This window comes from Electrophorus electricus, chromosome 7 (genome assembly GCF_041902795.1).
Source record: "Electrophorus electricus isolate QZ-2024a chromosome 7, ASM4190279v1, whole genome shotgun sequence".
Taxonomy (NCBI): Eukaryota; Metazoa; Chordata; class Actinopteri; order Gymnotiformes; family Gymnotidae; genus Electrophorus; species Electrophorus electricus.
Window position 1 is genome coordinate 22,577,756 of NC_137503.1, and position 25,957 is coordinate 22,603,712.

The following is a 25,957-nucleotide window of genomic DNA, read 5'->3' on the forward strand; positions in this document are numbered from 1 at the left end:
AAATGAAATGGAAGGTCAGTGCTTTACAAAAAAAAAAAAAAACCCAAACAACTAAAACCTAATCAGAACTACTGTTAATTATAATTTCTTATATAGGTCCTAAACTGTTTCTGAGAATATTAGGAATGTGAGATCTATAGGTGTTAATATATTTTGGTATTGTTTGTGTAGTAATGTTCATTAATATATTTAAGGTAAACTTTAATCTTTATCACTTTTGAACCATTTTTGTGCTGAAAATGATAAACAAAAGATGATTATAATTGTTAGACAAAGATTTGTAGCATTTCCTAAAAGCACAGTCAGTTCTGAACCTTTAAAGGACAGAACTGGAAAAGAACCTAAACTGCTTCAATTTATTTCAAAATAATTCATATTGAACAGTGAACACAAAGACGCTGGAGTATCAGAAGTCAAACTGGGAAGAAAAAAAACGAAAAGCGGTATTTGTTGTTTATATATTTTTACATCACACATTACTGAAAAGTAATTTACAGTTTAAGTTATAATGCAGAAATTAATAGAGCAGGCGATCCAATAAATATCATCTGCAGAGAGTCGTCACTTCCATGTGTACTCCTCACCGGGCTTCAGTTCCCTGCATTGAAACGGCATTTTTACACCAGACGACATTGACCAAATTTGATGTACTCAACTTTTTTGATACTAAAAATCAGTGTGGGTGCAATTTGCTGTTGGTTCCGTTAAACACAGACCTGCTGTACAATGCACTCTTGTTTCTGAACGCTGTCAGTTTCTGGTCATTCCTTCTGTCCAGATAGAGTCCAACTACAAAGCCAAGTGGAACCAGGATGTTTACCCAGTGATGGCGAAGGAAAGCTGCAAAGTTCACCATGGTGCCTGTAACGGGAGAGCACATGAAGCCACCGAGAACATGGAGCTAATTCCGCAGAAAGTATGCTTATGACAAATGACCTCTCGGCTATCTCGTCCTCCCGTTTATACGAACATACAATGGGCACGCAATTTAAATACAATTACAAGGCAGAAACCTTTTACAATCGACTAGCAAGCTAAGGTGTGCACACTGCTGTTTATTTCATCTCAGCTAACTAGCCACGTACCTAAAAGTCAATGACACCAATAGGCCGCGAAGCTAACTAGGTTGCAACTTAAATCCGATCTAAAATCCAGCATTTAACCAGAATCTGTTTACTCAGCATTTCATTTAAATAAACAACTAAAACGATAAAAGAACACAAATGAGCATGCAGATGACTGTTATTTTCAACTGCGATGGATAAATTTATTTACCTTGGTTTTGTTTCCCCGTCTCGCACTTCCAAGCAATGTAGAGAGGTCACCGAACTGTACCAACTGAAAATCTCAATTTTTTTTATTCTTGCTGTTTAATCAGACGATACATATTTTACTCAACGAATACCAATTTGATTTTAAAAAAAAACGTGTTACACTCCAACCAATATAAGGTTTATAGAACACATTCTGAAATAGTAGATTAATTTTATTTCCTAAAGCAGTACGGGTGGTACATTCCACTGACCTCAGTTTGTAGCGGCAGTGCCACAAATGGCCGAACACGGGCAGTACGGTCTGTGCGGCACCAAAATGAATAAACAATGATGTTAGCTTGTCATGTTTGGAAATGTTTGTCGGCAGAAAAAAAAAGTTTTTGCGAAATTCAACTTGCCACTGTAGCAAATCGTCGGGTATGCTAATGTTTATATACATTAGTTTTATGTTTCTTCAGTTAAGTTAGCCGGGTAGCTCAAAAGCTAGCCTTGAGTTGCGTTCATAGTGCGTTTCGTTTCATTATGTTAGCTATCTAATGCCTTAGCCCACCATCGTGGTGGATTTACTAGTCTTTCCCATTTTTTAGATTTCTTCGTCTGAGCTAGTAGAGCAGGCATTTGAACTGTGGTAAGTTGGACATTTCTTCTTTTAGACGTTTTGTAGTGATAAACTAAGCTATTAGCAAGTGAGCGCTTAGCTTATTCTAAACCCACCAAAATAACCTGCTGTGTCTGCTTATGTATGAGTTTTGTTGATTTGCGCTGTGACTATAATCCATTGCGAGGTAGCAGGGTTGATTTTATGTTTGATTCAGCAGAACTACTAATTGGATGCGCTGAGCAAGTAGGACAAATTTCTCATCTCGCTGCTCACTCTTCGTTGTAGGGTGACAGATCTCTGCCTGGATAATGACGTCCATCATTAAACTTACCGCCGTGTCCGGCGTGCAGGAAGAATCTGCTCTATGCTACCTGTTACAGGTAGATGAGTTCCGCTTCCTTTTGGACTGTGGCTGGGACGAGAGTTTCTCAATGGATATCATAGATGCTATGAAAAGGTACGTTAGCCTAATAGTTTTCATTATCTAAATTTAAATGTCATCCTTCTGTCATTGTTCTTAGTATTCCAGTGGTATCAGTTATTTCAGTATTGTTTTTGTGTGTGTGTCTTATGGCAGGCATGTCCACCAGGTCGATGCTGTGCTTCTTTCCCACCCAGACCCCCTTCATCTGGGTGCCTTGCCCTATGCTGTTGGTAAACTGGGCCTCAACTGCACTATATACGCCACTATACCTGTGTATAAGATGGGCCAGATGTTCATGTATGACCTTTATCAGGTAAAAATGTGGCTAATGACACGGAGGAGAGGGGAAAAACCCCTTCATTTATCTGGAGAGATGGTGATTTCAGTAGGTTTGCACACAAAATATACATATTTTGACACGGTCTGTTTCTCCCAGTCTCGTCACAACACAGAAGACTTTACTTTGTTCACGTTAGATGATGTTGACTCAGCTTTTGACAAGATCCAGCAGCTGAAATACTCACAGATTGTGAATCTGAAAGGTACATTTCAAGACTCGCATTGGCGTTTTACATTGGCCACTGCATTTGTATGCTTTATCCTGTTTGGAAAAGGAGTTTGATATCTTTTACTTGTCTCCTCTGTCATATTCTTATTAGGGAAAGGTCATGGCCTGTCCATCACACCACTACCTGCTGGTCACATGATCGGTGGGACCATTTGGAAAATAGTGAAAGATGGTGAGGAGGAGATCATTTATGCTGTGGACTTCAACCACAAGAGAGAAATGTAAGTAAATGGAAGGATCCTAAAGGCACTAGCACTCTTGTGATGAAGCCTGCCATCTCTGAGTTCACAAACAGGCCTCTGCCCTGTGCTCCTCCCTTCCAGCCACCTGAATGGCTGCTCCCTGGAGTCAATCAGCCGGCCCTCCCTCCTCATCACAGACTCCTTCAACGCCGCTTACGTGCAGCCTCGCAGGAAACAGCGAGACGAGCAGCTCCTCAGTAGGTTCAAGAAATGGCCACAGTCCTTCAACCTCTCACTGCGTTTGAGCTTAAATCGCACACCGCACTTCCTCCTCTGCAGCGAATATCATGGAGACGCTCCGCGGGGATGGTAACGTTCTGATCGCCGTGGATACGGCGGGGCGTGTGCTGGAGCTGGCCCAGCTGCTCGACCAGATCTGGAGGACGAAGGACGCGGGCCTGGGCGTGTACTCCCTGGCCCTGCTCAACAACGTCAGTTACAACGTGGTGGAGTTCTCCAAGTCCCAGGTACTGCTGCCATGACTGGGTTTAAAGCAGGAATGCCTGCCCCGGCACCTGGAGATCTGCCCTGTCCCGGAGCGGACGACTCCTGATCTAGCGCACCTGCTGCAGCTGACCGAGGGCAGGGCTGGCAGAGCAGAGCCACATGTGGTATATTAGGGTTGGAGTCAAATTCTGCAGGACAATTTAGACCTCCAGGAGCAGAGTTGGGCATCCCTGATGAAACCTCTGTTGTTGCTTTGGTGATATTTAATCTTTTTGCCATCTTTCATCCAGTGTCTGCAAATCTTGTTTGGGTCTGGCTGCTGTTTTTTGTGTTTTAAAGCTGAGTAGCTCTACTCAGAGCTACAAATTCTAGCAAATTAAAAACATTGACCACATCCATAAAAAAAACATAGGCAGTTTCCTCAGGTTTGCAGATTACTGTGGTGGCGTGCATTTAGCAGTTTTTATGGCTGTGAGCGTGCACATGATAACAGGGTACAGGAGTGGCGTTTGCATGCCAACAGATCCCGGGAGCATGGAACCAGCTGGCCAGTCATAACAAGCTCACAAAGGCCCTGTCTCATCTCAGGCGCTTCCGTGTCCATGTAGGTCGAGTGGATGAGTGACAAGCTGATGAGGTGCTTCGAGGACAAGAGGAACAACCCCTTCCAGTTCCGCCACCTGTCTCTGTGCCACAGCCTGTCGGACCTGGCACGGGTGCCCAGCCCCAAGGTGGCGCTGTGCAGCCAGCCCGACCTGGAGTCTGGCTTCTCCCGAGAGCTCTTCATCCAGTGGTGCCAGGACTCGAAGAACTCCATCATCCTCACGTACCGCACCACCCCGGGCACCCTGGCCCGCTACCTCATAGACAACCCCGGAGAGAAGATGATAGACCTAGAGGTAATCTTTGTACAGAGTGCGCCAGGGTGCATTTGTGTCTTGGTGTGTGCGTGCATGTGTGTGTCTACAGGGGTGGGGGGTTTTTTTCTGCTTAAAAGATGGTTTTGCTAAATTTGCGAAACTGAAATTAATCTGGTGAGTTGGTCGGCTTTGACATTTCACCTGGTTTGTTTGAAGGGAACAGGCTAGCCATTCATTCTTTCACTCATTCATTTATTCAGTAAGTCAGTCCTTTTATTTACTCATTTGTTCATTTGGTGTTTGTTTACAGATAAGGAAAAGGACCAAGCTGGAGGGTCGGGAACTGGAGGAATATTTGGAGAAGGAGAAAATGAAGAAAGAAGCTGCTAAAAAACTTGAACAAGCAAAAGAGTGAGTAACGATGCATTTGTGTGCATGTTGGGCTGTGTACAATATATCAATATACCAATGAATACACCTTTACCGATATGTGAGCCATTTATGAACTTGTATATCGTTTGCTCATTGTGAAACTCCTCAACTTTACATGCAGTATTTAAAATATCCAGCAGGGGGCACATCATTAATCAAAACGGGTTGCTTTAGGAAAAATCAATGCATCCTTCTAGGAAAAACTATGGAAGAGCAGGTGCACTCAAATCCATAAAAAATGTAAATCTGATGTTTGGGGAATCGTGGGTGGAAAAGTGCTCACATTGAATTTAGAAGTGCTCAGTTTAAAAGTTAGAATGCTTTATTGGCACTGGGTAAATTTTTAGAATGCTTGATTATTGTATAGATTTAGACTATTTTATCATTGGGCTGATTTAGCATGGTTGATTGTCATTGGCAGCAGTGCAGCTAAATTTGAGGTGCAATGTCTGGTTTTGTGCTCCTGATGGTGAACATTGGTTATTTATTTCATAAACTGAACTTAATTATTACAGATTAGCATTGTGTTTTATCATTTGTGAGTTTAGCAGTACACAGGAACTCCTTTCCTGTTAGTGGGAGATTAGAAGCTATTAGCTGTATTCAGGATTATTAGTAGTTTTCTTTTAATCTTTGATGCTTTTAAATTTATTCTCCTCATTGACTGTTGTGTTGATTTTTTTTATTTATTATTTATTAAAAATATTAATCATAATTTTTGTAACATTTACGTTAGTTAACCATTTACCTTAAAAGTAATTTGTATAGCAGACTTTCGTGTGTTATATCGTGTCGTGGTGATTTCATATCATGTCGTGAAGTTACTGACAATACCCAGCTCTGTTTGTATAACCTAAAATGTTATGGTTTGTTCAGTCATGGCTACAAAAAAGAATTTTCTCCTGTACATGGTTTAATCACAAATTAAGGACTAACCACAGTGCACTCCGTAAACAGTACTTATTATGGATGTGGCGGGCAGAGGCAGGAGCAGTGCCGTGTCTGCTCGGACTAACCCGCTGACCTCCCTTGCTCAGGGCGGACGTGGACTCGAGCGACGAGAGCGACATGGAGGACGACATAGAGCAGCCGGCCGTGGCGAAGACCAAGCACCACGACCTGATGATGAAGGGCGAGGGCGGCCGCAAGGGCAGCTTCTTCAAGCAGGCCAAGAAGTCCTACCCCATGTTCCCTGCGCCCGAGGAGCGCATCAAGTGGGACGAGTACGGGGAGATCATCAGGTTGGCGTCCCCTCAAAAAGAAGTGCAGGAAGGCTAGAGTTTGTTGTTGCTTGTAGATAAATGGGACGTGCGCATCCGTGTGTTGACTGACGCCTCTCCAGGCCAGAGGAGTTCCTGGTTCCTGAGCTGCAGGCCACGGAGGAGGAGAAGAGCAAGCTGGAGTCGGGCCTGGCCAACGGGGACGAGCCCATGGACCAAGACCTGTCCGACGTGCCCACCAAGTGCACGTGCGCCACGGAGACCCTGGAGATCAAGTTAGTGCGCCCTCGCCTGTCAGCCTGTGTAGAGCAAGCATTTGGGGTCGCCAGCGAACCCCTCCTGTGCCCTAAACCTTGACTTACAGGTGACGCTGTCCAAAAAAGAAAAAGAAAGGAAAGAAACCGTTGCCACAGCCATGTCACTTCCGGAAAGGAATCGTGATTACAGAGGAAAGCCGGTCATTTTGTAAAAGCGATTTTAATAGTAATGGAGAATTGAAACAGGACTGTAGCCTTAAGACAGAGTGTTCTTATGAGAGTTTGAATCGTCTTTAACGCCTTTTGTGCGCCGGCGTCTCCAGGCCGTAGATACAGCTGCAACGGCGGGTGCCAAAGCTCTTTCCCGCGAGCTTTGTTTTCTCGTCCCGTCGGCAGGGCGCGGGTCACGTACATAGACTACGAGGGCCGCTCGGATGGTGACTCCATTAAGAAGATCATAAACCAGATGAAGCCCAGGCAGCTGGTGGTGGTACGCGGCCCTCCGGAGGCCAGCCAGGACCTGGCCGAGTCCTGCAAGGCCTTCAGCGGCAAAGACATCAAAGTGTACACCCCCAAGCTTCAGGAGACCGTGGACGCCACCAGCGAGACGCACATCTACCAGGTAACGGGCCAGGCGCGCGGGTACCGAGGGATGTGTTAAGGAAGCCGCTGTTGTGTTTGTGGATGTGTTTTGTTTTTGTTTTTGGGATTTCCGTCACGGAAATCGACACAAACCGCATCCGTATGGCCGCAAAAAAAACGCGGGCTCTGCAGCCCGTGGCCCTGGAGGGTTGGCTGAACAGCCACCAGAGTCTTCAGCACCTCTTGGCTAGGCAGGGCAGAGCTCTGGGGTGAAGCTCACGTGAACCATACAGCTCAGAGGAGCTACAATAACGGAGTGGTGAAGTTTGTTCAAGCTTTTCACTGTTCCTGTCTGCCTTTTATTTTTCCGGTAACGCTTCGGATTGTGCTGGGTACGTAAAATAAGCTCATCGCACAAGAAGGAGCTTGAATGTGTGGTGTATTCATGTGACCTCTGTGCTGTGTTTAATGTTAACAAAGTGATGGGCCTTTATGATCATATGTAGTAGAGTTCTGGCTGTACTACCACTCACTTAGCACCTCCCGGTAAAAGCGAACCGACCCACCGAGGACGCGTTGTCCGAAAGCGGGCCTTTCAGCAGCAGGGCCTGAATGGGGCCTCGCCCTGGCTCTCTCGCACGCAGGTAAGGCTGAAGGACTCGCTGGTCAGCTCTCTGCAGTTCTGCAAGGCCCGAGACACAGAGCTGGCGTGGATCGACGGCGTGCTGGACATGCGCGTGGTGAAGGTGGACACGGGCGTGCTGGCGGAGGAGGGTGACGGCCGGGATGAGGCCGAGGACGGCGAGCTCGCCATGGACACTGCCCCCGACCTGGTGGCGGAGCCCAGCGCCGCGGCGACGCAGCGAGCTATGAAGACGCTGTTCGGCGAGGACGAGAGGGAGCTCTCGGAGGAGAACGATGTCATCCCGACGCTGGAGCCCCTGCCAACTACTGAGGTGAGGTGGAAAGAATACGCTTATCGGAGGAGGGGGAGGAAAAATTGGTAGGAGTGAGAGAATGAGGGTGCAGGGAGTCTGTGAGGGAGATAAAAAGGAGATGAAATGAGCAGTGATACCAGAAAGACAGCGGAGCAAATAAGAGAAGTACTGAGTTCCTCAATCAATCAATCAGTCAAGACGAGTGAGACAGACAGACAGAGTGAGTGAGTGAGTGCAACACGGGAACACCGTTGGGAGCGGAGGAGCAGCAGTGAGAGTGAGAGGGGTGATCGAGTGCCGCAGGATACACACCACTGCAAGCAGCGCGCGCGCACACACACACACACAGAGAAATGGGGCCGCATCTCCTGCCTGTCCACTCTGGTCCTGATATGTCCTGCTGTAAACATGACACTTCAGGACAGCGGACCCCCATGACCGTGTGTGGAGCGTCCTGTGCGGGTGGCCCTGTTTAACTCCGTGTGCCCTGTTCTCCCGCAGACGCCGGGCCACCAGGCAGTTTTCATCAACGAGCCCCGCCTCTCCGACTTTAAACAGGTCCTGCTAAGGGAGGGCATCCAGGCGGAGTTTGTGGGCGGAGTCCTCGTCTGTAACAACCTGGTGGCTGTGCGCAGGGTGAGACTTCTGCCCAACATCGTGCTGTTTTTTGGGGGGCTTCGAGGGTTTTGGGTATTAAAGGCGTCTAGCAAACATAGCACAGCTCCTTCAAATCACAGCCGAGCAGTTTTATGCAAATGACCTTGCTGATATATCTGTCTCTTCCTCTCACCTTCTTGCCCCCATATTGTCTGTTCGCTGCACACTCTCTCTCTCTCGCTCTCTCTCAGACGGAGGCTGGCCGTATAGGGCTGGAGGGGTGCCAGTGTGAGGATTATTACCGGATCCGGGACCTGCTGTATCAACAGTACGCTGTGGTATAGCGCTCCTCTCTACAGGGGCCTGTGGATGCCCAAGCCCCGAGCCACGTCCCCGTTTCTTATTTTTGTAGTCTCTGCGTTTGTTTTTATGGCTTGTTTACTCCGCGGTGCGTGGCAGATGCTTTCCCAGAATGGACTCTCTGTCCGAGCACGCTCAGTAAGACCTCTCGGTTCCTGAACTCCAGACTTGCACACGTTGCCAAAATGTTGAGAAAAACATTCATGTAGCGTTGTCTGAAGTGGAGACAAATTAAGACTTTTTTTTTTTTTTTAATCTTTTGTTGTCTTCTGATAAAATTACTTTGTTGGAATGAAAAAAAAATGTGTCATGTTTGTTCTAATTCGATGGGATTTGGCTAGACCCCAACTTTGTGTTTGACCACCAGAGAGCGCTGTTTTCCAGTTGTAGCTGCTGGCCTTATGGTTGGGTGCAGTAAGACTTGAATGTTAGCTTGCATCGCTTCCTCTTATTGGCTCTATGCCACAGTAAGCAAATTTACCGGCTGACACACTGATGGCAGTACATTTTTCAAAGACATCTCCGGTCACTGAATCCAGAGTTTGAGGCTTTGCCTTTGGAATGTTTTGTTTTAAAGATGAAACCCACCTGCTTTCTTTAATGTATGCTAATAACTGACCTAATGTATACCAGTGGTAACCAGCCCTCTAGTTCAGGGTTTTTCAGCCTTTGTGACTGGTACTTGCTTTTGACGTAGATAAGTGTAGAAAACTTTGCTTTGCAGAGCCATGTTAAGTTCAGGGTACTCTTGAGTTTTGCCAGTTCAGGGTCTGCCTTGACTGACAGCCAAAACTGGTAGTGCGGTTCAAGACTGCCTTTAATGATCAGCCACTTCAGAAGAGAGTCCTGCTGATCTGATGATAGTTGGCACCCCGCACTGGTGATGAAGGGATTACAAACCCAGTCACACTGCTTCTGTGTTCAATGCTCAGGAACATATTTCTAAACATGTCAGGAAGTTTGTTTGAAGAGTGATTTCTTTTGTAATAGCATTCCAGCCAAGTTCATGTTCAGTTACAAATTCCTTCAAGATGGAGAACATATCCACATGTCCTTCCCTGACCTGTCTTCTGTCACTCGCGTTTTCTCACAAGCCTTTCCATTTGATCAGACGTTAGCATGTCAGAATTTGGGCACTGAGTGATAAATTAAAGCGTATCTAATCAGTCGATAATCAGGCGGTGACAAACAAGTATTCCTGCTCTAGGAGACAACATTCTAGACATTCTCTAGCAGGCAAATAATTAATTTATTAAGATTATAGAGTAGTTTTACAGCTGTTTAAATATTTTCCTGTGGGTGTTTTAATCTAAAATTATATTATCTAGTACCCCCTTGATAGATTCCCTGAGGGTGTGTCCCACAGGTTGAAAACCCCAGATTTAAAAGACCACGCCACCCTCTTAAACGGAGGCTTATCGGGTGCTTAGTTGTCTTTCGCTGTAGTAGTTTAGTCATTTTTTGCTGCAGCAGTTTAAACTACTACAGCGAAAGAGGACTAATCATCCGGGGTCTGGCCTGCCGCCATCTGCCCAGACTCCACCTTGACTGATGCTGTCCAAGCCAGCCATCATTTAATCCTCTTTGCTTTCATAATGCTGACTCTTCACTGCTTTAATGGAAAACATGACTAAGCTGGCAGGACCTCGGGGAGAGAGCCCTGGGGGAGAGAATGGGAACCATTGTGGATGGTTTCACTGACCCAGGTGGTGCATCTTTAACCCCACATGTTGGAGACGGTGTGGCCTGCCTCACACACGGTGTGGTGGTCAGTTCATGAATTAATATTTAATAATATTACATAGCACATAGTCAAGCCCTTAGTACCAATGTAATGACAATAGAAAACCAATTAATTGATATGTAGCATTTATTATACATTAACTGAATATTTTCATGGTGATGTAGCGATGGTTATTGATGACTATATTCTGATGATGTTCGTTGTATTCAGCCTTCTTTCTGTGACATTTTGAGTATTTATATAGACAAGTGTTTCCCAGTTCCAGAACTACACATTCAAGTGTTTTCCCTACTCCCAAACACCTGACATCCCACCGGCTAATTAAGCAGTACAGGGGTTACTGTAGGACTAGGTATTCAACTCCATCCCATCTTGGTAGCTGAACAGTTAGCAACTGCCTAGCCACTTTGCTGTCACACCTGACTCTAGGTAAAAGGGGTGGGGTGGCCAAATAGTACCTGCAGTACTGTGTCGCACAGCAAGGAACTCCAACTAAAGTTTTACAAAATCCAGCACCTGGATTGTGGGTTGACATCTGCAGTTGAATACATCTTAGGCCATTACATAGCATAGTACAGGGCCATTTAACTCCATTGGTGGCAGTACTGCGCACTAAACTCTGCAATGTTGGTCCTGCCTCACCAGAGCCACACACTTCTGCTGTAACGGAATGTCTGATTTTTAAAATGTTTTAAGGAGTTTTTTTTTATCGATGTCCATATATTTAACTTTAGTGTTCTAGAAAAATCTGTGCTCAGTTCTAAAAACTTGAAGGCTTCCTTAAAGACCTGCACCGTCATTCTATATTTAGTTTTTAGGCTACAAAGAAATGTAAGCACATTCGTGTTGTAAAGCAAAGAGCAGCGACCACACCCAGCCTCAAACCTGGGTGGTAAACGTGTGCTCTGACCACCAGACCACAGGCCATCTCGGCGACACGGCAGCCAGAACATGCGCTTATCCCCCCCAGTGACCTGCTGCCCTCTCCTCTGGCCATGCTTCTTTCACACTTGCCTCCGCCGCTGGCAGTGTACCACGCCGCGGGGCTGGGCTAATCCTTTTCAAATGTCTTCCCCTTACTGCGCTGCCGTCAGCGATGGAGACGGAGAGGCCGTGCCCATCTGCAGCTAACGGACCCATTAGCGTAGCGCTGACAACTGTGGGAGGGGAGAGATTGATAAGGAAAGAGAGAAATAAGAGAGCATGCGAGAGAGGAGGTCTTTCCATCCTGCAGTCATGAACTTGATGGCAAACCACCATGCAGCGAATACTAATCCGTACCCGCCGCTGCCAGATTTGCCTACGGTCTGGTTTCATGCGGTCGTTCTAATTAGGCTGATTAGAGCTGTTTTGTGCAGCCAAGGGGTATGACTGCTGAGTAACAATTACATGGGATTTGGGAGTTCATGATGATTATTATTATTATTATTATTATTAATACATTTACATGTGTCTCTAGAAACTCAAGGGCACATTACAAAGAGGCAGTGGAAGGTATCTTAGAGCAAACTAGGAGGCACTTAATTAAAAGGTGTGGGTAAGAATAGGCCACGGTGAACAGGTGAGCTTTGGGGTCTTAAGTGGTCTGAAGTGTAGGGGCAGAGCAATCCACAAACAGTGCGCCATGTGGCTGAAGGCCGGAAATCCTGCAGTGGCTTGACAAAAAGGTTGACTGATGAGAAGACCTGCAGAAATGAACGGTGGGGTCAGGTGGAGCAAAGGGGCAGGAGAGGAGGTCAGAAAATTCGGACTGGGCCAATCCATGGAGTGCTTTGAAGGTGAGGAGGAGAATTTAGTAGTCTGTGTGAACCTTTTACGGGCAGCCACTGGAGATGTTTCAGGACAGGAGTGATGAGGGTTCTGGATGGGGCGAGGGTGAGTATATATTTGAGCAGCAGAATTTGTGAACTAACTGCAGTTTCTTGAGCAGTTTGGAGGGGGGGGGGGATTGCAGTAGTTTGGGAAGTAACTGGAGCATGAACAAGTATCTCAGCCCTGGACTGGGGGAGTGAGGGGTGAAATCTGGAGATGTGTAGATAAAAATGGGTATGGGAAGGAGAATGAATTGCTGGTGGAGTTGATATGAAATTCAAATGAAAGGATGTGATCAAAAAGTATACCGAGACTTCTTACAATGGAGGAGGGGGAACTGTTGTGTTAGATATAGTAATAGTAAATGTAGAGACTTTGGCAAGTGATGACTTGGTACATAGGAACAGAAACTCCAGTTTTATGCCCATTACGTTTGAGAGATTTGAGCTTTTCCAGTTTTCAGTGTCTGTTAGGCAGGAATGGCAACTGGAGGGAGGATCAGACACGAGCATTAGTGGAGGTACAGAGTGGCATATCTGTGGAGTGGCAGTGAAAGTTTACGTGATGTCTAATGATGCACCCAAGAGGAAGGAGGTAGATGATAAGTTGAAGAGGGCCGAGAACGGACACCATGGGGATACCACAGCTGAGATGGAGAAAGGGAAGCCCGTTGACTTTTAAGGAAAAAGAATTTAACCAGTGGAATACAGCGCCATTGATTCTTATAGAAAAGTCTTTCCACAAGAAGTGAGTGGGAAATGGTGTCAAACGCTGAGCTGAGCTGAGCTCAAGGAGAATTTCTAAGAACATGAAGCGAAAACCAGAATCTGTAGCACAGATGAGATCTTCGCTGATTTCAACCAGGGTAGTTTCAGTGCCGTGGAGAGGGAAAACCAGACTGAAAAGGATCAAGGAGAGAATTAATGTTGAGATGGGATTAAAGTAGGATTGGACCTAAACTTCATTTTTTTCAGTTTTCTGGCTTTATAAGCAGCAGGTTATGGGCCCAGCTGGGGCTTTTTGTGTGGGGGGGTGCATCCTAACATAAAGTATGAGTCAGATTCAAATTTACATTAAAGTGATCCTGGATATGTTGAAACTGGCACTTTATTCATGCTGCTTGTTGTTCTATATTGTAGAAACCTCTAAGAGTAACTGAAAATTGACGTTTGTAGGCTGAGCTGTGCAGAATGTCATTTTGTGACTTACACTCATAGCGAGATGCATTAACTTTGTGGTCATGTGTAATTTGAAGCAAAGGGAGTGTCACCCTAATGTACCGTATGTATAAAGTTCACATGCGCCGGTCATCATAAATAAATCTGTCGTTCTTTTCTCAATCTGGAGCTGATTGGATGGACGCTGCAGTGGATGAGGGATGATGGACGAGGAGAGTGTGTTGCGTGCCTGTTTTCGCCCAGAGGCTGCATAATGTTTTCATGTTTTATGTCGGACATAGTTTAACGTAGAGGACCATTAACTCACGATGATAAATGCGTCTTCTCAGATCGCTGCAAACTTCAGCCCGTCCCCCGTCATCCAAGCGGTGACCTGTTTGCACTCCGTTTAATTTTTTCTTCCCTTATGGGGGGGAGGCATGTTAAATGCATGGCATGGCATGATGGGGTAGAAATTAGTGCCATTAGCCTACAGCTTTAAAAATGTTAAACAGGAAAAGCTTGAAAATTTGAGTCATTCTACACTTTGACACCTGCAAGCTAGACGGGCGTCAAGCGTCTAAGGTGAACTGTTACAAGAACTGAAAAATGATTCCATATTGTGGAGGCTTAGGTTTGAACTGAACCGCATTTAAGCGGGTCAGCCGGGCGGCAGAGACATGTCTGACATCCCCGGAGGTGCACCCAGTAACAGTCTGTAGCATCACAAGTCATTATTATGCTAAAAATCTTTGCGGCACTACAGGATTACGTACACTCTGACAGCGTGTTCACAGCTGAAAGGATTTCCGTGTTTACGAAGAACGTAACGCGAAGATTAACCCATTACCACACCAATTTGTAGATGAAATTGCTTAAATTAGAATCCATATCCAGCCCTGGGTTTTGTAATTCCTTCTGGTGATTAAAAGACAAATGTAACTGCTTGGCGACTTTGTTGCCACACCTGACTCCTAGATAAAGGGAGGTTAGAAAAGCTGTAAGACCCGGACCTGGAAGACTGGGACTTGAACACACATGTGCTATAGCATGAGGCTTTCTCGGATCTAACGTTCAGACGATGTTGGTCTGTGCAACATGACAGCAATCCAAAACTCAGGAGTAAATAAAAAACCAAAAAGGAAGAAATTCCCTATTTTTAAATTATTTATTAAAAAAAAAAAGTCAGTCTCTCCATCTTGGTCTTATTGAAATGCTGTGGCATTATTCTAAAAAAAAATTTATGCAAATTAAAACGGTTTTGAATAGAAGACTATGCCAAAATACCTCCAACTACAGCGCAGGATCGATCAGAAGCTACCTGGTAGCATTTGGTTGAGGTTATTGCCAAGAAAGCAGGGTTGACCAGTCACAGTATATAAATGCGTTAACATACATTTTCTGTCTGTGTCGATGATCAAATCGGTTGGTAAATGCACATGTGGCACAGTAAAATGTGCACATGTGAGAACTTCCTTTCAGATCTAGAGAGAGAGTAAGAGAATGAATGCCTCGTATCCAGTGGCTCCCTCCGTGTTCAGACCTATCTATTCACCTGCTGCCGCCATCACCACAGACCTGTCGGTTTGGGGAGAAGCGAGGCTGGAGTGCTGACCTGCTTTTGGCAGCCCTCACCTTTGCAGTGTGTTTTGATGAGCCTTGGCGGAAAAGTGAGAGAGGAACGAAGTTGTTCTCTTCCCGTCCTCCATGCCTCTGTTTCTCCATCACTCTCTGTCCATGCCTGTTCTTTCTCAGGACGTAAAATAACGGAATCATTTGTGTGTAGCTGCTCCTCCCAAAGGCACGGCCTCCTGTGATCATACCACAATGCTACAGATTAGATGTCTTTACCTTTTTACAGCTGCCACTGGGTTTTATTCATAAATAAATATTCCTCAATAAAGAAGCGTGGCCAGTACTTTGCTTTGCCTTAAGGCCTCTGTTTCATCTGTCTGTCTCGGAAAGTGTATCTACATTTTAGGTGCCTAAGCTAGTGAGGTGAGTAAGAAGCCATAGCCAGGCTGTTTAGACACCAATACTGGCCCTTATGCCACAGGTCCGATTGTTCTAAGTGGCTGATTGTGTGTGGTGTGGTTATCAGCATAGATTCACCTTCCTGCTTTTGCCGGAAGAAACGTGTTTAGGCTGCGGCCGAAGCTGTGAGGTCAGCGCCGAGGTCAGGCACTGCTTTGCGGCCTTTAGCAGTCAGGGAGGGTGAGGAGGAGAGAAGGAGAGGATCGTGGGTGCACCGCTGAAGTTCCAGGCTTCAGCGAGGAGCAAACGCCATGTGCGTTGGTGTGCGTCTGTGTGACGCTCGTGACATCCAGCCCCAGTGAAGGAGGTAACAGCATGGTGCCAGGCATGAAGTCATTAACAAGATGCTCGTGTCACGTTCAGCTGCACACCTGCCTTCTTCACACGTGACTTTAGAACGTCCGGTAAGGTTTGTGCATGTGCCCTCGTACACGCGTTGCGCTAAATAGCCACACCTTAGTGGAGAAAGAGCGGCGTTCACCGTGTGGGGATATGTGACATGGTGACGGTCGTCTGCGCACCACGTGACCTGAAGGTAAAGGAGGAAAATCAAAGAACCAGAAGCTCCACGTGTCAAAATGCTCCAAACACAATGGTGGTAATAGACATGGCATGCTATTTGATGTGCTCGTGAACTGCCTGCATACTTTAAATATGTTTCAAAATCATCTTTGAAAAGAAAAACAAACCAACGAAACTAGTACTTGCTAGATTTTATATATATATATATATAAAAACACTCAAAGTGATCACCAATATACTGATTAAAATCCTATTTGGACTCATTTACACTTCTATGCTGAGTGAGCAAAGGCTGCACTGCACATGCAAAGCGAACTGCAACAGACAAGGAAAAGCAGAAAGCAGAAGCAGGTTCTAGGAGATTTTTTGTAGCTACGTCTGCCACTTCCTTGCTTGTGGAATTTGGTTTTAACATGACTGCATAATATGCTTTTATGGGAATCCAAAAGCCACACCTGTGCAAGCATACCTCTCAGAATAAAATTTCTTCAAGGTTAAAAACCTCTAAATAAGAGGAATTCAAATTTGTTCCTCCAGATGTCCCCTTGCCAGTTTTTTGAGAACTTGGCCTCTCCCCCTCCCCTCTCCACCACAACAAACTTGTTAATATGCAAATTACCGCTGTGTGTGTGTGTGATGTATGAACCGGTGAGGCAGGACGCAAGTGCATTGGCGTACTGTCTTGACTGTGGGCAAATCCAAAGTCATAATTGGTAATAATGTCCAACATAACCACACCAGAAGACATAACGAAGTTAATACAAGGAACAGAAAGGAAAAATGGGCAAAACAAACCAGGAAACTCGTTAGAAACAAAAATATAGACCCAAGGCATAAACACAAGGCATAAACACTAACAAAAATAGACAGGCTGCAAGGTGCGGCCACTGGAGCTGGAAAGGCTGGCAGAACTGAAAGGTCCAGAGGCACAGTGGTCCTGGACATAGGTTGTGGCGGAGGCAGTAGCAGAGGCAGCTGCTACATCCTGGGAGCAAGTCATGATGGAGGTGGTGTCCTCTAGTGAGCAGCGTGTAAAGGAGGCGGAGCACTCCGGAGAGCAGTGTGGCAATAGTGGTCCCTGGAGAACAGACCATGCTGGCAGCAGCCCCCTCCTGAGAGCAGGAAACAGGACACTGAGCAGCATCTTCAATGCTGGAGACAGGGCAATTGGTGGTGTCATCCCTCCCACCCCCAAACCTTGGAAGCCCCCCATCTGGAGGCCCTGAACCTTGGGCAGTAGGGCAGAGATTGTCAGGACCATGGGTCTTCATAAAGGTTTGGACACAGGGACAGCAGGCAGTGGTACTTAGGTGGCCTTTGGTGAGGAAACTGCAAGAGCAGGGGCTTCAGGAGAGGTTACAGGTATAGGGACAGGTAACCTACGGAATCTAGCCCACAGAAGGTGATAAATCTCTTCTAGTGTTCTTGTTTCTTTAGCTATGTTTCTATGTGCCAGAATTAGTTCAGCCCACCACAAAACCTTAACCTCAAGAGGGTGTTTAAAAAACTGAAACTTTACTGCCTCCAGTGGATCAGGAAGGCTGAAATGTTTGAATGTTTTCTACTTACTCAGTAGTAGAAACCCCTCCACAAGACCCTCTCCACTGAAAACACTCGGGGTAGCTAACAAAGAGGTGGCTAACAATAAGGGTTGAGAGCAAGCACTCATAAGACAGACGCACTTCCTCCGATGAAGACATCCGTCTTGTTGTGTCTTTTCTTGGTCTGTCTTTCTATAATGCCTGAACAGTCGAGGCAGGACTTGTGTCCTGTACATTGTATAAAGGAGGACTGTTTTTATTGTAGGCAAATCCAAAGACATCCTTGATAATAAAATCCAATGTAACACCAGAAGACATAACGAAAGCAAAGTAACACCAAGAACAAAAACATAAGGTGTAACATAAGAGAAACATAAGGAGTAAACACTATATTATATAAATTTATTATATAATACACACACGTGTGTGTGTGTGTGTGTGTGTGTGTGTGTGTGTGTGTTTGTATATATATAATGTGTGTATATGTGTGTATATATATGTGTGTGTGTATATATATATATATATATATATATATATATATATACATATATATACACACACACATATACATACTCACCTATCTATCTATCTATCTATCTATCTATCTATCTATATATATATATACATACATATACCTATATATACACATATACATACATATATATATACAAACACACACACGTTTATATATATATATATATATATATATAGATATATATATATATATATATATATATATATATATATATATAGATAGATAGATAGATATATAGAAATATATTTATATATATAAATATATATATATAATGTGTGTGGGTATATATGTATATATGTATATATATATATATATGTATGTATGTATGTATATGTGTGTGTATATATATGTGTGTGTGTGTATGTATGTGTTTCAAGTTTGGTTTATTTGTCACATACACATATTTGTGTATGTATGTATGTATGTACGTGTGTGTGTGTGTGTATATATATGTGTGTGTGTGTTTGTATATGGACATGAGCACAAAACGTGACTCACGCACCCTTGTCCCTTTATTATTATAATGTGTAGAGCAGTTTCTATCATTCCATAGCAAATTCCTGCACCTAAAAAACCTGGCAAATAAAAACTGCTTCCTGTTCCAAAACACGGACTGGAATTTTGGCTCCAAGGATCACAGCATGGATCATACTGAGGCATTCTCTCACTCTGATTCTCTTTCAAGCATGCACATGCACAATAAGCACAGAGCCCATGTTGCGCGCGCACGCGTGAGACCCACTCTCAGTTCCCATGCCAGGGACTTAGCGGGCCGAGCCGGCGGCCACACGCAGGCCCCTGGCAGGAGCTGCGTAGCCAGCTTTACCCACAGCTGCGCTCGCCCTCTCGCAGATTAGAGAGGCGTATCGTGCTGGAGATCCGACTGCAGGGGCACTGAGACAGAAGCGAGATGGCAGAGAGAGAGAGAAAAGGAGAGGTTTTTTGAGTTTCAATATTTAATATTCTGTTGCTTGTAATTTAGTCAGATATGTTTGATAACTGAGTCTCATGTTCACTTTACACAAAGGGACTGGAAAAGAGTATAGAGAACCGCAATGCTCTCAATGTGCCAAATGTATAACAAGAATCCAGTTATTACTTTAATAAACACAATAAACTCCATTCATTGGGGCCACAGCAGCAATTCAAAATTAAGTTGCAGTTGTACTTAAAGCCCAGACACACAGCACATTACTATGTAGAGAGGCTCACTCTCTTGTCTTGCACCTCTGTAATCACAGGAGTTTAAATTTACATTTAAACAAGGACGCCAATTTATGAAGACGGAGAAGAGATAGCAGCAGCTAAAGTCTGGCTTTGTAAACAAGCCGCAAAATGAGCCCAAGGTGCATTTCTCCCTCACATATCTGTTAGTGTGACAATTACATAACCCCCTCCTCCATTAAAGAGGCCTTGATACTGACCCAGGATCAGTATGTCAAGCTGTGATCTCTGGTGGTGAATAGCAGTTTGAGTCACCAGCTCTGCACTCTCTTAGACAATCATCTTGCTGCCAACGACTGCCAAGGGGGCTCTTGGTACCAAGGTGTGTATTCTTTGTAACAGCGTGGTACTCAAGTGTGGTTTCCTATTAGTGAGAATGTCATCAACATGTAGTTGAACAGTGGGATTTGAGTTCATTATGGCAAAAGTGGTCTATTAATACAACATGTTAATAAGGATGGCCCCTGTACACTGCACTGCGGTGTGAGATCAACGCCCAGTGGGAAAAAAAAACAAGGCTGCGCAGGGACACTCACACACACCTACACATACACAAACACACAAAATAATTCCTTGTAGGTTTCGATGGCTACTCAAGTCTATAATACAAATACTTACCACTGATAGACTTTCTTTGGATTCCTTTCAAAATTCCACCAGAGCCATGACATTTAGAGAATATAGAACAGTTAGTTTTAGAGTCGTGTCAAAAATAACATGTGCCCCTCGTTATGTGACTTTTAAAAGCAAGCCGTATTTTAAAAACTGAATTCAAATGTCAAAGCTATTGAAAGGCTATGGAGACATACTGTTACCTGCAAATCAGGAACTTAAGGAGGCTCCCCTGCCCCTCCGACACACACACATACACACGCACGCACGCACGCACGCGTACACGTCTTGAAGCACGCAAGCGCCCACTGTGCCAAACATGAACGGCCTTTGCCGCCTTCAGTGTGATCGCGTCCTTCACTTGACCTGGGCCTCGGTTACAAACACCTAACAGCATTAATAAAATACGGACTTCTAATTATATTTAACACACCAGGAGTAATTAAACACTATCACGTTTTTACTCGTAGTCGTTATGTTTATATGTTCATTTGAAGTCATAGTTGGAGACATAAAATATGTCTAATATGTCTAATAAAAATAATTCTTAAATACGGGCTTTGCTCCAGATGTGTTACTATAACTCATAAACCGTAAAGTGAACAATAAAATGCACGCACGGGACAATATGTAACAGAACCCTTTAATCCATTCGGGTGGAGGCTTGCAGCTGAGCGTGCCATAACGCTGGCGGTCGCAGCAAAATGCCACACGGACACATGCGAAACCAAGGAAAAGTTAATCGCAGTAACATCATAAGTTTAATAAAAGCGAAACACAGGAGGAACGAGCGTGCAGACAGCACAAGGGACCGCGCCGTGGGCTTGCAGCGCTTAGCTGAGGGTTACTTTTTGGAAGGGGGCGGGGGACCGCGACATAACTACGCCTCTCCTACCCAACAATTAACCTTGATGAAATCAAGTGGGTTTCAATTAACGCCAGTGTGCACGGGTTTGACTGGATCTCGTTCTAATGGGGAAAAAGCTATTGCTCAGCATGGATGATGTTGAGAGACAAATGCAGTTTGACCAGACGGTTTGTGTTCCAGCGGAACAAGCGTAGATGAAGCCTGTCTTACTGGAGCGCGGCGGATAAACGTTTTGAGGCAGGATTTGGGACAGGAAAGCGAAATTAATTTCAACACCGGTGTTTGCGTTTTGGTTTCCTGTTCTGGTACCGAAGGATTTCTGCTGTCTCTGGTTCCGCAGCGCAGCTTCCCTGCGTTCGGGCGGCACATGCAAACTGTCCCCTTCGCTGCATCGCCTCTGCGCCCCGGCCACTCGACATGAGGACCGTGTCTTTAGTGTGACAGAAGCGGCGAAAACGGGCAGTTTCATCGGTATATCCCTGTCGTCTGCAACCAGCGTGGGACGGCGAAGTCTTCGTTACACACCGTGCCTATGGTGACCATGGACCAACACGAGATGATGACCGCGTCCAAAAAATCTGTCATTGCTAAGATCTTCAAAGTTCGCAAGAGGCGAGAGATGCTTTTTGTGCAAGTGTGCTTCGTCTGCAGTGTTCTCTTTGTGGCTTGGGGCATGTCAGCACTCCTGACAACAGCAGGTGAGTCGAACACGGGAAGAAGTGCTGCCAAAGCGGGAAACGCAGGGCTGATTGAACGGTGCGGAGCCACGGAGAATTCTGCAGCGTAACCGGCATAAATGCCGGCAATGGTTTCAATAGCTTCAGCATCTGCTGTGATTGCCGGTGCAAAATAGATTCGTAATGCCTTTCAAGGACGCACAATAGACGAAATGAGCACAGTTCAACCCATTTAAGCCTAAAGAATAGTCTTTTCCAGCAGCTGTCTGGATGCTGTCTTACGCACAGTAAGGAGTGCAAGCCTAGTACGCCACGTCCAAACAGATTAATTCAGTAATTCGTTTTTTTTTTTTATGTCAATTTTACTTGTCTTTTGTCATGTGCTAAATGTACATTTCTTGCTATGGCTAGAATGAACAATTCTCTATCGTCAGTGCTCTGCCACGCTGAGGGCACACTGCGATGCACCTGTCGTGATTTATGGCCTCGACTCTGGAGATATAGGTCAACGCAGGTTCCCGTCCTTTCCGCGTACTGGTAGTTGGCTATGCGTATGTCTGCATGCCGCAGTGAGCCCATATAACGCCGACACGTTTCTAACGAAGTCAAAAAGCGTGTTTTGCTTTTTTTTTTTTAGACGCGTACCTCTCTTCCCCAATGCGCTCAAGGTCAGATTTTAACTTCCAGCACCAGTCACTTCTACAGGCATGACGTTTGGTAAAAAGTGCGTCTTCGCCGGACGAGAGGTATAAGAAATCAGACTCCCTGACTCGGATGATCTGGGGTGTCTCTCATGTCTTCAAACGTTACCCTCAAATCACCATCATCGCGGGTGCGCTGCACGATCTGTCACGCATTCAGTCGTGGCGTGACCACTATATTCGACTTTTTACATTTTCTAACAGTGTTGCAACGTCTATTAGGCGGGTCGCGTCGACGAGAATGTGTACTGGACATGTGCTTAGGGTTTGCTATACTACTCGCACATATGCTCGTGTCAAAACGGACCATGTAACAAGAAGACTCCGAATCATTTGGTTCTTCATCGTCAGGTTGCCAGTTGCGTTGATTAAAAAAACAACAAAAAAAACACCGATCTGCGACGTCGGAGTACTGTAGCCATACATTTGAAAGCGCACTTTAAAATTTTCGATGTACTCTAGCGTTACATAAACGAAAACCGATTATAAAAGCAACCAATCACGTGTTTAAAAAAAAAAAAAAAAAAAAGACCATAATTTTAGTTTATTTACTGTTGATTCAACTTTGACAAACCTCGAGGCAACCATATGGTAATCTGAATAAAACGCCCTATGATTAACAACGTGACTTCCTGTCGCACAAAACCCGAAACGTTTCAGAATATACAATCGGTTGGAATTTTACTAGAAATTAGCCCTGACTTGGCATTGCCTTAACCATAAGCACGCCGGATCGGATTACTCTTTCCTCTGTAGTAGTGAATTAAGGTTAGCCTATTTTTGCCGATCTGTCAATAAAGCGTCAAAAAAGCTAAATTTGATACGTTGACCGTATCGTAGAAAAAACACTATTCCCCCACGCCCCCCAACTCGGAAAGCCGGTTTAAATACGTTTGTTCAGATTGCGTTCTCAAGAAAATCCCACTCAAATTGGTCTTGGTATATTGGTCATTATACTACTGAGTTTGTGGGCTTACTCAGCCCAAGGGTGTTTGTGAGGCGTGCAGTTACACAGCTCACTATTTTGCACTAACGTTTCCGTCTGTGGTGTCTTCCTAAAATCTGCATGTTACAATCTTGTTAGTGTTGCCTTTGTGAATCAGCTGTTTATTAATTGTAAAATTTATAAACGTTTCCTGTTTTTCACTGTGGGGCATAAAATGTGATTAAGGTTTTTTGTTTTTTTTTTCCATCCGGAGAGAACGCGCTATTGTAAATTGCTCTGGACAAGAGCGTCTACTCAATACTGTAAATGTACATCTAGCTCTGCTGTAAAGTCCTCACTATGAAAGATGCTGAACTCTGCTGCACTCTCTCTCCCTCATACTCACTTTATTATTGTAATTCCTTCCCTATTGCAGTATCAGGACAACCCCTTAAACTGTAGTTAATTCCTGGGTCCTCACAGTTGGGTCTTGCCCATGTGGACGACAGCTTGTTCGGTGCAACGGTCCCCATGTTCTAGAATTCTGTCTGGCAGCATCTCCATAAATTGTCACATTATCCCATCTGAACACCTCCCTCCTGTCTCTAGAACGCCACTTGCCCCACTTGGCTCGTCCTTCACTTTGCCATTTGTTGTACTGTTACGTTGTAAAGGGACCTTGTGTGTGTGTGAGGTGCTGTATAAATAAAACTGTTATTATAGAAGCTGCAGCTCTAAGATGGTGACCTTTTCAAAAAGAGGAATTGAAGTCCCCTGTCGATCAGTTCAGGTGTGAGTTTGACCTGCTCTATCTGAAAATGAAAGCACGTGTGCACCCACAGGGGACACGCGTGTTCTTCGTAACGTAATCCTGTGCAGGTGATCCCCGCTGGTGGGTTAGGTCAGTTGTAATCTAGGTCCTGCGTCCTTTTAACGTTTCCTTTCTACAACAGCAATATCGGGGCTTTTGTCGAGGGCACAACTGAAATCGTCCTCCGGTGACGAGTTCTTATTGCGTCTGTCTGTTGATGACATGACTAATGATGATCAGGACTTCAGCCAAATGGAGGTCAGTGGTGGGTGTCATAGAAACAGGAGAACAGCGACGCTTAGGCCAACGACTCCTGTGCGGACGCCCGCTTGTTGCTGCGATGCACGGTTTGCAGCTCTCCAGATGGACTTTTTCCAGTGAACAGTTTCCTTAAACTCACTTAACTGGGCCAAAGTGCTGGTGGGCTGGTGACCTCATGGTCTTGCTGTCATATTTCGGCACATATTGATGTAAGGGACGTGCCTCGGGCCATTTCATGCACGTCAACCCGAGTGACCACGCACTGAAGCGTAACAGCGCTACAGTCTGAATTTGTAGGTCTGAGCTCACCTGTAATCGGTGAAGTTTTTCTGTTCTGGTTGGCTTTCTGTTTTCGGCTGTTCCAATCCCATTGTTGAAAGATTTCAGTCTAGAGGCTATCAGGACTCTTACAGGAGATAGAAACCTGGTGTAATGCTGCCCAGTGTAGCTGTTTCCTGACTGTAATCCTATCATGTGTGCAGTAGTCCTCCTATAACTTGAGATTAGGTTAATGGTTTTAAGGCAGACTTTTTGGCCATGTTTAGTTCTTGGCTAATTGGCTTGGCAAATGAACTACCCTGCCCCCCCCCCCCTTTTTTTTTTCTTTTTTCTTTTTTTGTATATTGAGGTTCTTTCACAAACTTTTCATTGAGGCTTTTGATTTCCTCAAAAATAAAAATGGTTAAATGAATACAAAGGTCTGAAACCCTAGAACTGTGTACAAACATTTAACACTCAAATACAATGGGTAAACTAGCAATACAAATAGGATGTAATAGAATACAGCAATATTGGGCGTTAAGTACCAGGGCAGTTCTGAAGTGGATCCAGTACAGAATTATTGAAATAATTTGCAAAAAGTTGCCATAGAACAAAATGTACTGGGGCTTCTTTTTTTTTTTTTTTTCCTTCTTTTTTTTTTTTCTCTTCTCCAAATGGAAGGTGCTGCCTTTTCAGCATTGAGTGGGCTGGTGACGGTTTAATTGACCTACTGTCAATTTTTGTAAGGGGTTTCTGGCACCTGAATGGGCTAAATAAAAGCCACATGCCTGCATCTTTTAATATTTTTGAAAACATGAACCTGATTATTTCCTTTGAAATGGCAGTGACCTTGAGAAATGAGTTATGGTCACTAAAAGCTATTCAGTTTAGTCAGGTGGGCCTTATTTAGCTTGATGACATGGAAAAGATATTCCACAGAACGGAGTTAATGTATAGACAGATGGACAAAGTGAATTAATAAAAGGCATTTTAATAGTTAAATGTTTATTGGCTAGCAAGGTGTGTGTGAGGGCTGCTTTAGTTATCTGGTTAATGAACTGATGCCTCCTGGATAACTTCATTGGCAGGATTTTTTCCAGCCTAGCAAAATTAAATACATCATACACAACCAATCATCTACCACACGTTCAACAGTACAGTTGCATACTATGTGTATGTGCTATATATTAATATAGTATGTGGCTATACTCTTGAATGGGTGTAGTAGATGATTGTCCATGAGAGTAATATGTACAACACCCGTTCAGCAGTACAGCTACATATTGTGCATGATGTATACATAATCATCTACTGCACCCATTCACCAGTACAGTTGCATACTATATCACCTGACTTGGGTCCAATGACACGAGTTGGTTGTGGACGCACTCTTAATTCTTCACCTCGGCGTTTGCTAGGTTGATGAGGTAACGTGGTATCTTTATTTTCCATATCAGAGAATGCTTAACG

General features: G+C 44.7%; 3 protein-coding genes across 5 annotated transcripts in view; 2 read left to right on the forward strand and 1 right to left on the reverse strand.

Annotated features, from left to right (window-relative positions):
* Positions 1 to 442: 442 nt before the first annotated feature.
* On the reverse strand, positions 443 to 856 carry ndufb1 (NADH:ubiquinone oxidoreductase subunit B1). The gene is made up of 2 exons (XM_027000800.3): positions 717 to 856; positions 443 to 598 (listed from the first exon to the last, which is right to left on the reverse strand). Exons 1-2 carry the CDS (start codon positions 854 to 856, stop codon positions 562 to 564), a joined length of 177 nt encoding a protein of 58 aa, XP_026856601.2. The 3' UTR covers positions 443 to 561.
* cpsf2 (cleavage and polyadenylation specific factor 2) lies at positions 819 to 12,456 on the forward strand. Of its 3 annotated transcripts, none has more exons than XM_081717026.1 (16): positions 819 to 916; positions 1,862 to 1,902; positions 2,161 to 2,332; positions 2,453 to 2,612; positions 2,736 to 2,841; positions 2,959 to 3,088; positions 3,191 to 3,306; positions 3,389 to 3,576; positions 4,165 to 4,455; positions 4,727 to 4,827; positions 5,886 to 6,089; positions 6,191 to 6,343; positions 6,722 to 6,947; positions 7,552 to 7,863; positions 8,347 to 8,481; positions 8,694 to 12,452. In XM_081717026.1, exons 3-16 carry the CDS (start codon positions 2,184 to 2,186, stop codon positions 8,784 to 8,786), a joined length of 2,364 nt encoding a protein of 787 aa, XP_081573152.1. In that variant the 5' UTR covers positions 819 to 916; positions 1,862 to 1,902; positions 2,161 to 2,183; the 3' UTR covers positions 8,787 to 12,452. The 3 variants fall into 3 exon arrangements, with proteins under 3 accessions (XP_081573152.1, XP_026856599.2, XP_081573153.1); XM_027000798.3 differs by lacking the exon at positions 819 to 916 and adding an exon at positions 1,536 to 1,691 and having other exon boundaries at positions 8,694 to 12,451; XM_081717027.1 differs by lacking the exons at positions 819 to 916; positions 8,347 to 8,481 and having other exon boundaries at positions 1,536 to 1,902; positions 8,694 to 12,456.
* Positions 12,457 to 20,817: 8,361 nt separating this feature from the next.
* The window catches only part of slc24a4b (solute carrier family 24 member 4b), a 34,376-nt gene continuing 29,236 nt past the window's right edge, over positions 20,818 to 25,957 (forward strand). The window contains exon 1 of the mRNA XM_027015060.3: positions 20,818 to 21,549. Coding sequence (XP_026870861.2) covers positions 21,384 to 21,549 — 166 coding nt within the window. The 5' untranslated portion in view covers positions 20,818 to 21,383. The remainder of the gene's footprint in view (positions 21,550 to 25,957) is intronic.

Coding starts and splice junctions, on each gene's coding strand:
- ndufb1 (XM_027000800.3), bottom strand. CDS start 856: ATGGTGAACTTTGCAGCTTTCCTTCGCCATCACTGGGTAAACATCCTG. Junction 599..716: donor AAGAGTGCATTGTACAGCAG/GTCTGTGTTTAA, acceptor GTTTCAATGCAG/GGAACTGAAGCCCGGTGAGG.
- cpsf2 (XM_081717026.1), top strand. CDS start 2,184: ATGACGTCCATCATTAAACTTACCGCCGTGTCCGGCGTGCAGGAAGAA. Junction 3,307..3,388: donor GCGAGACGAGCAGCTCCTCA/GTAGGTTCAAGA, acceptor CCTCCTCTGCAG/CGAATATCATGGAGACGCTC. Junction 4,828..5,885: donor AAACTTGAACAAGCAAAAGA/GTGAGTAACGAT, acceptor TCCCTTGCTCAG/GGCGGACGTGGACTCGAGCG.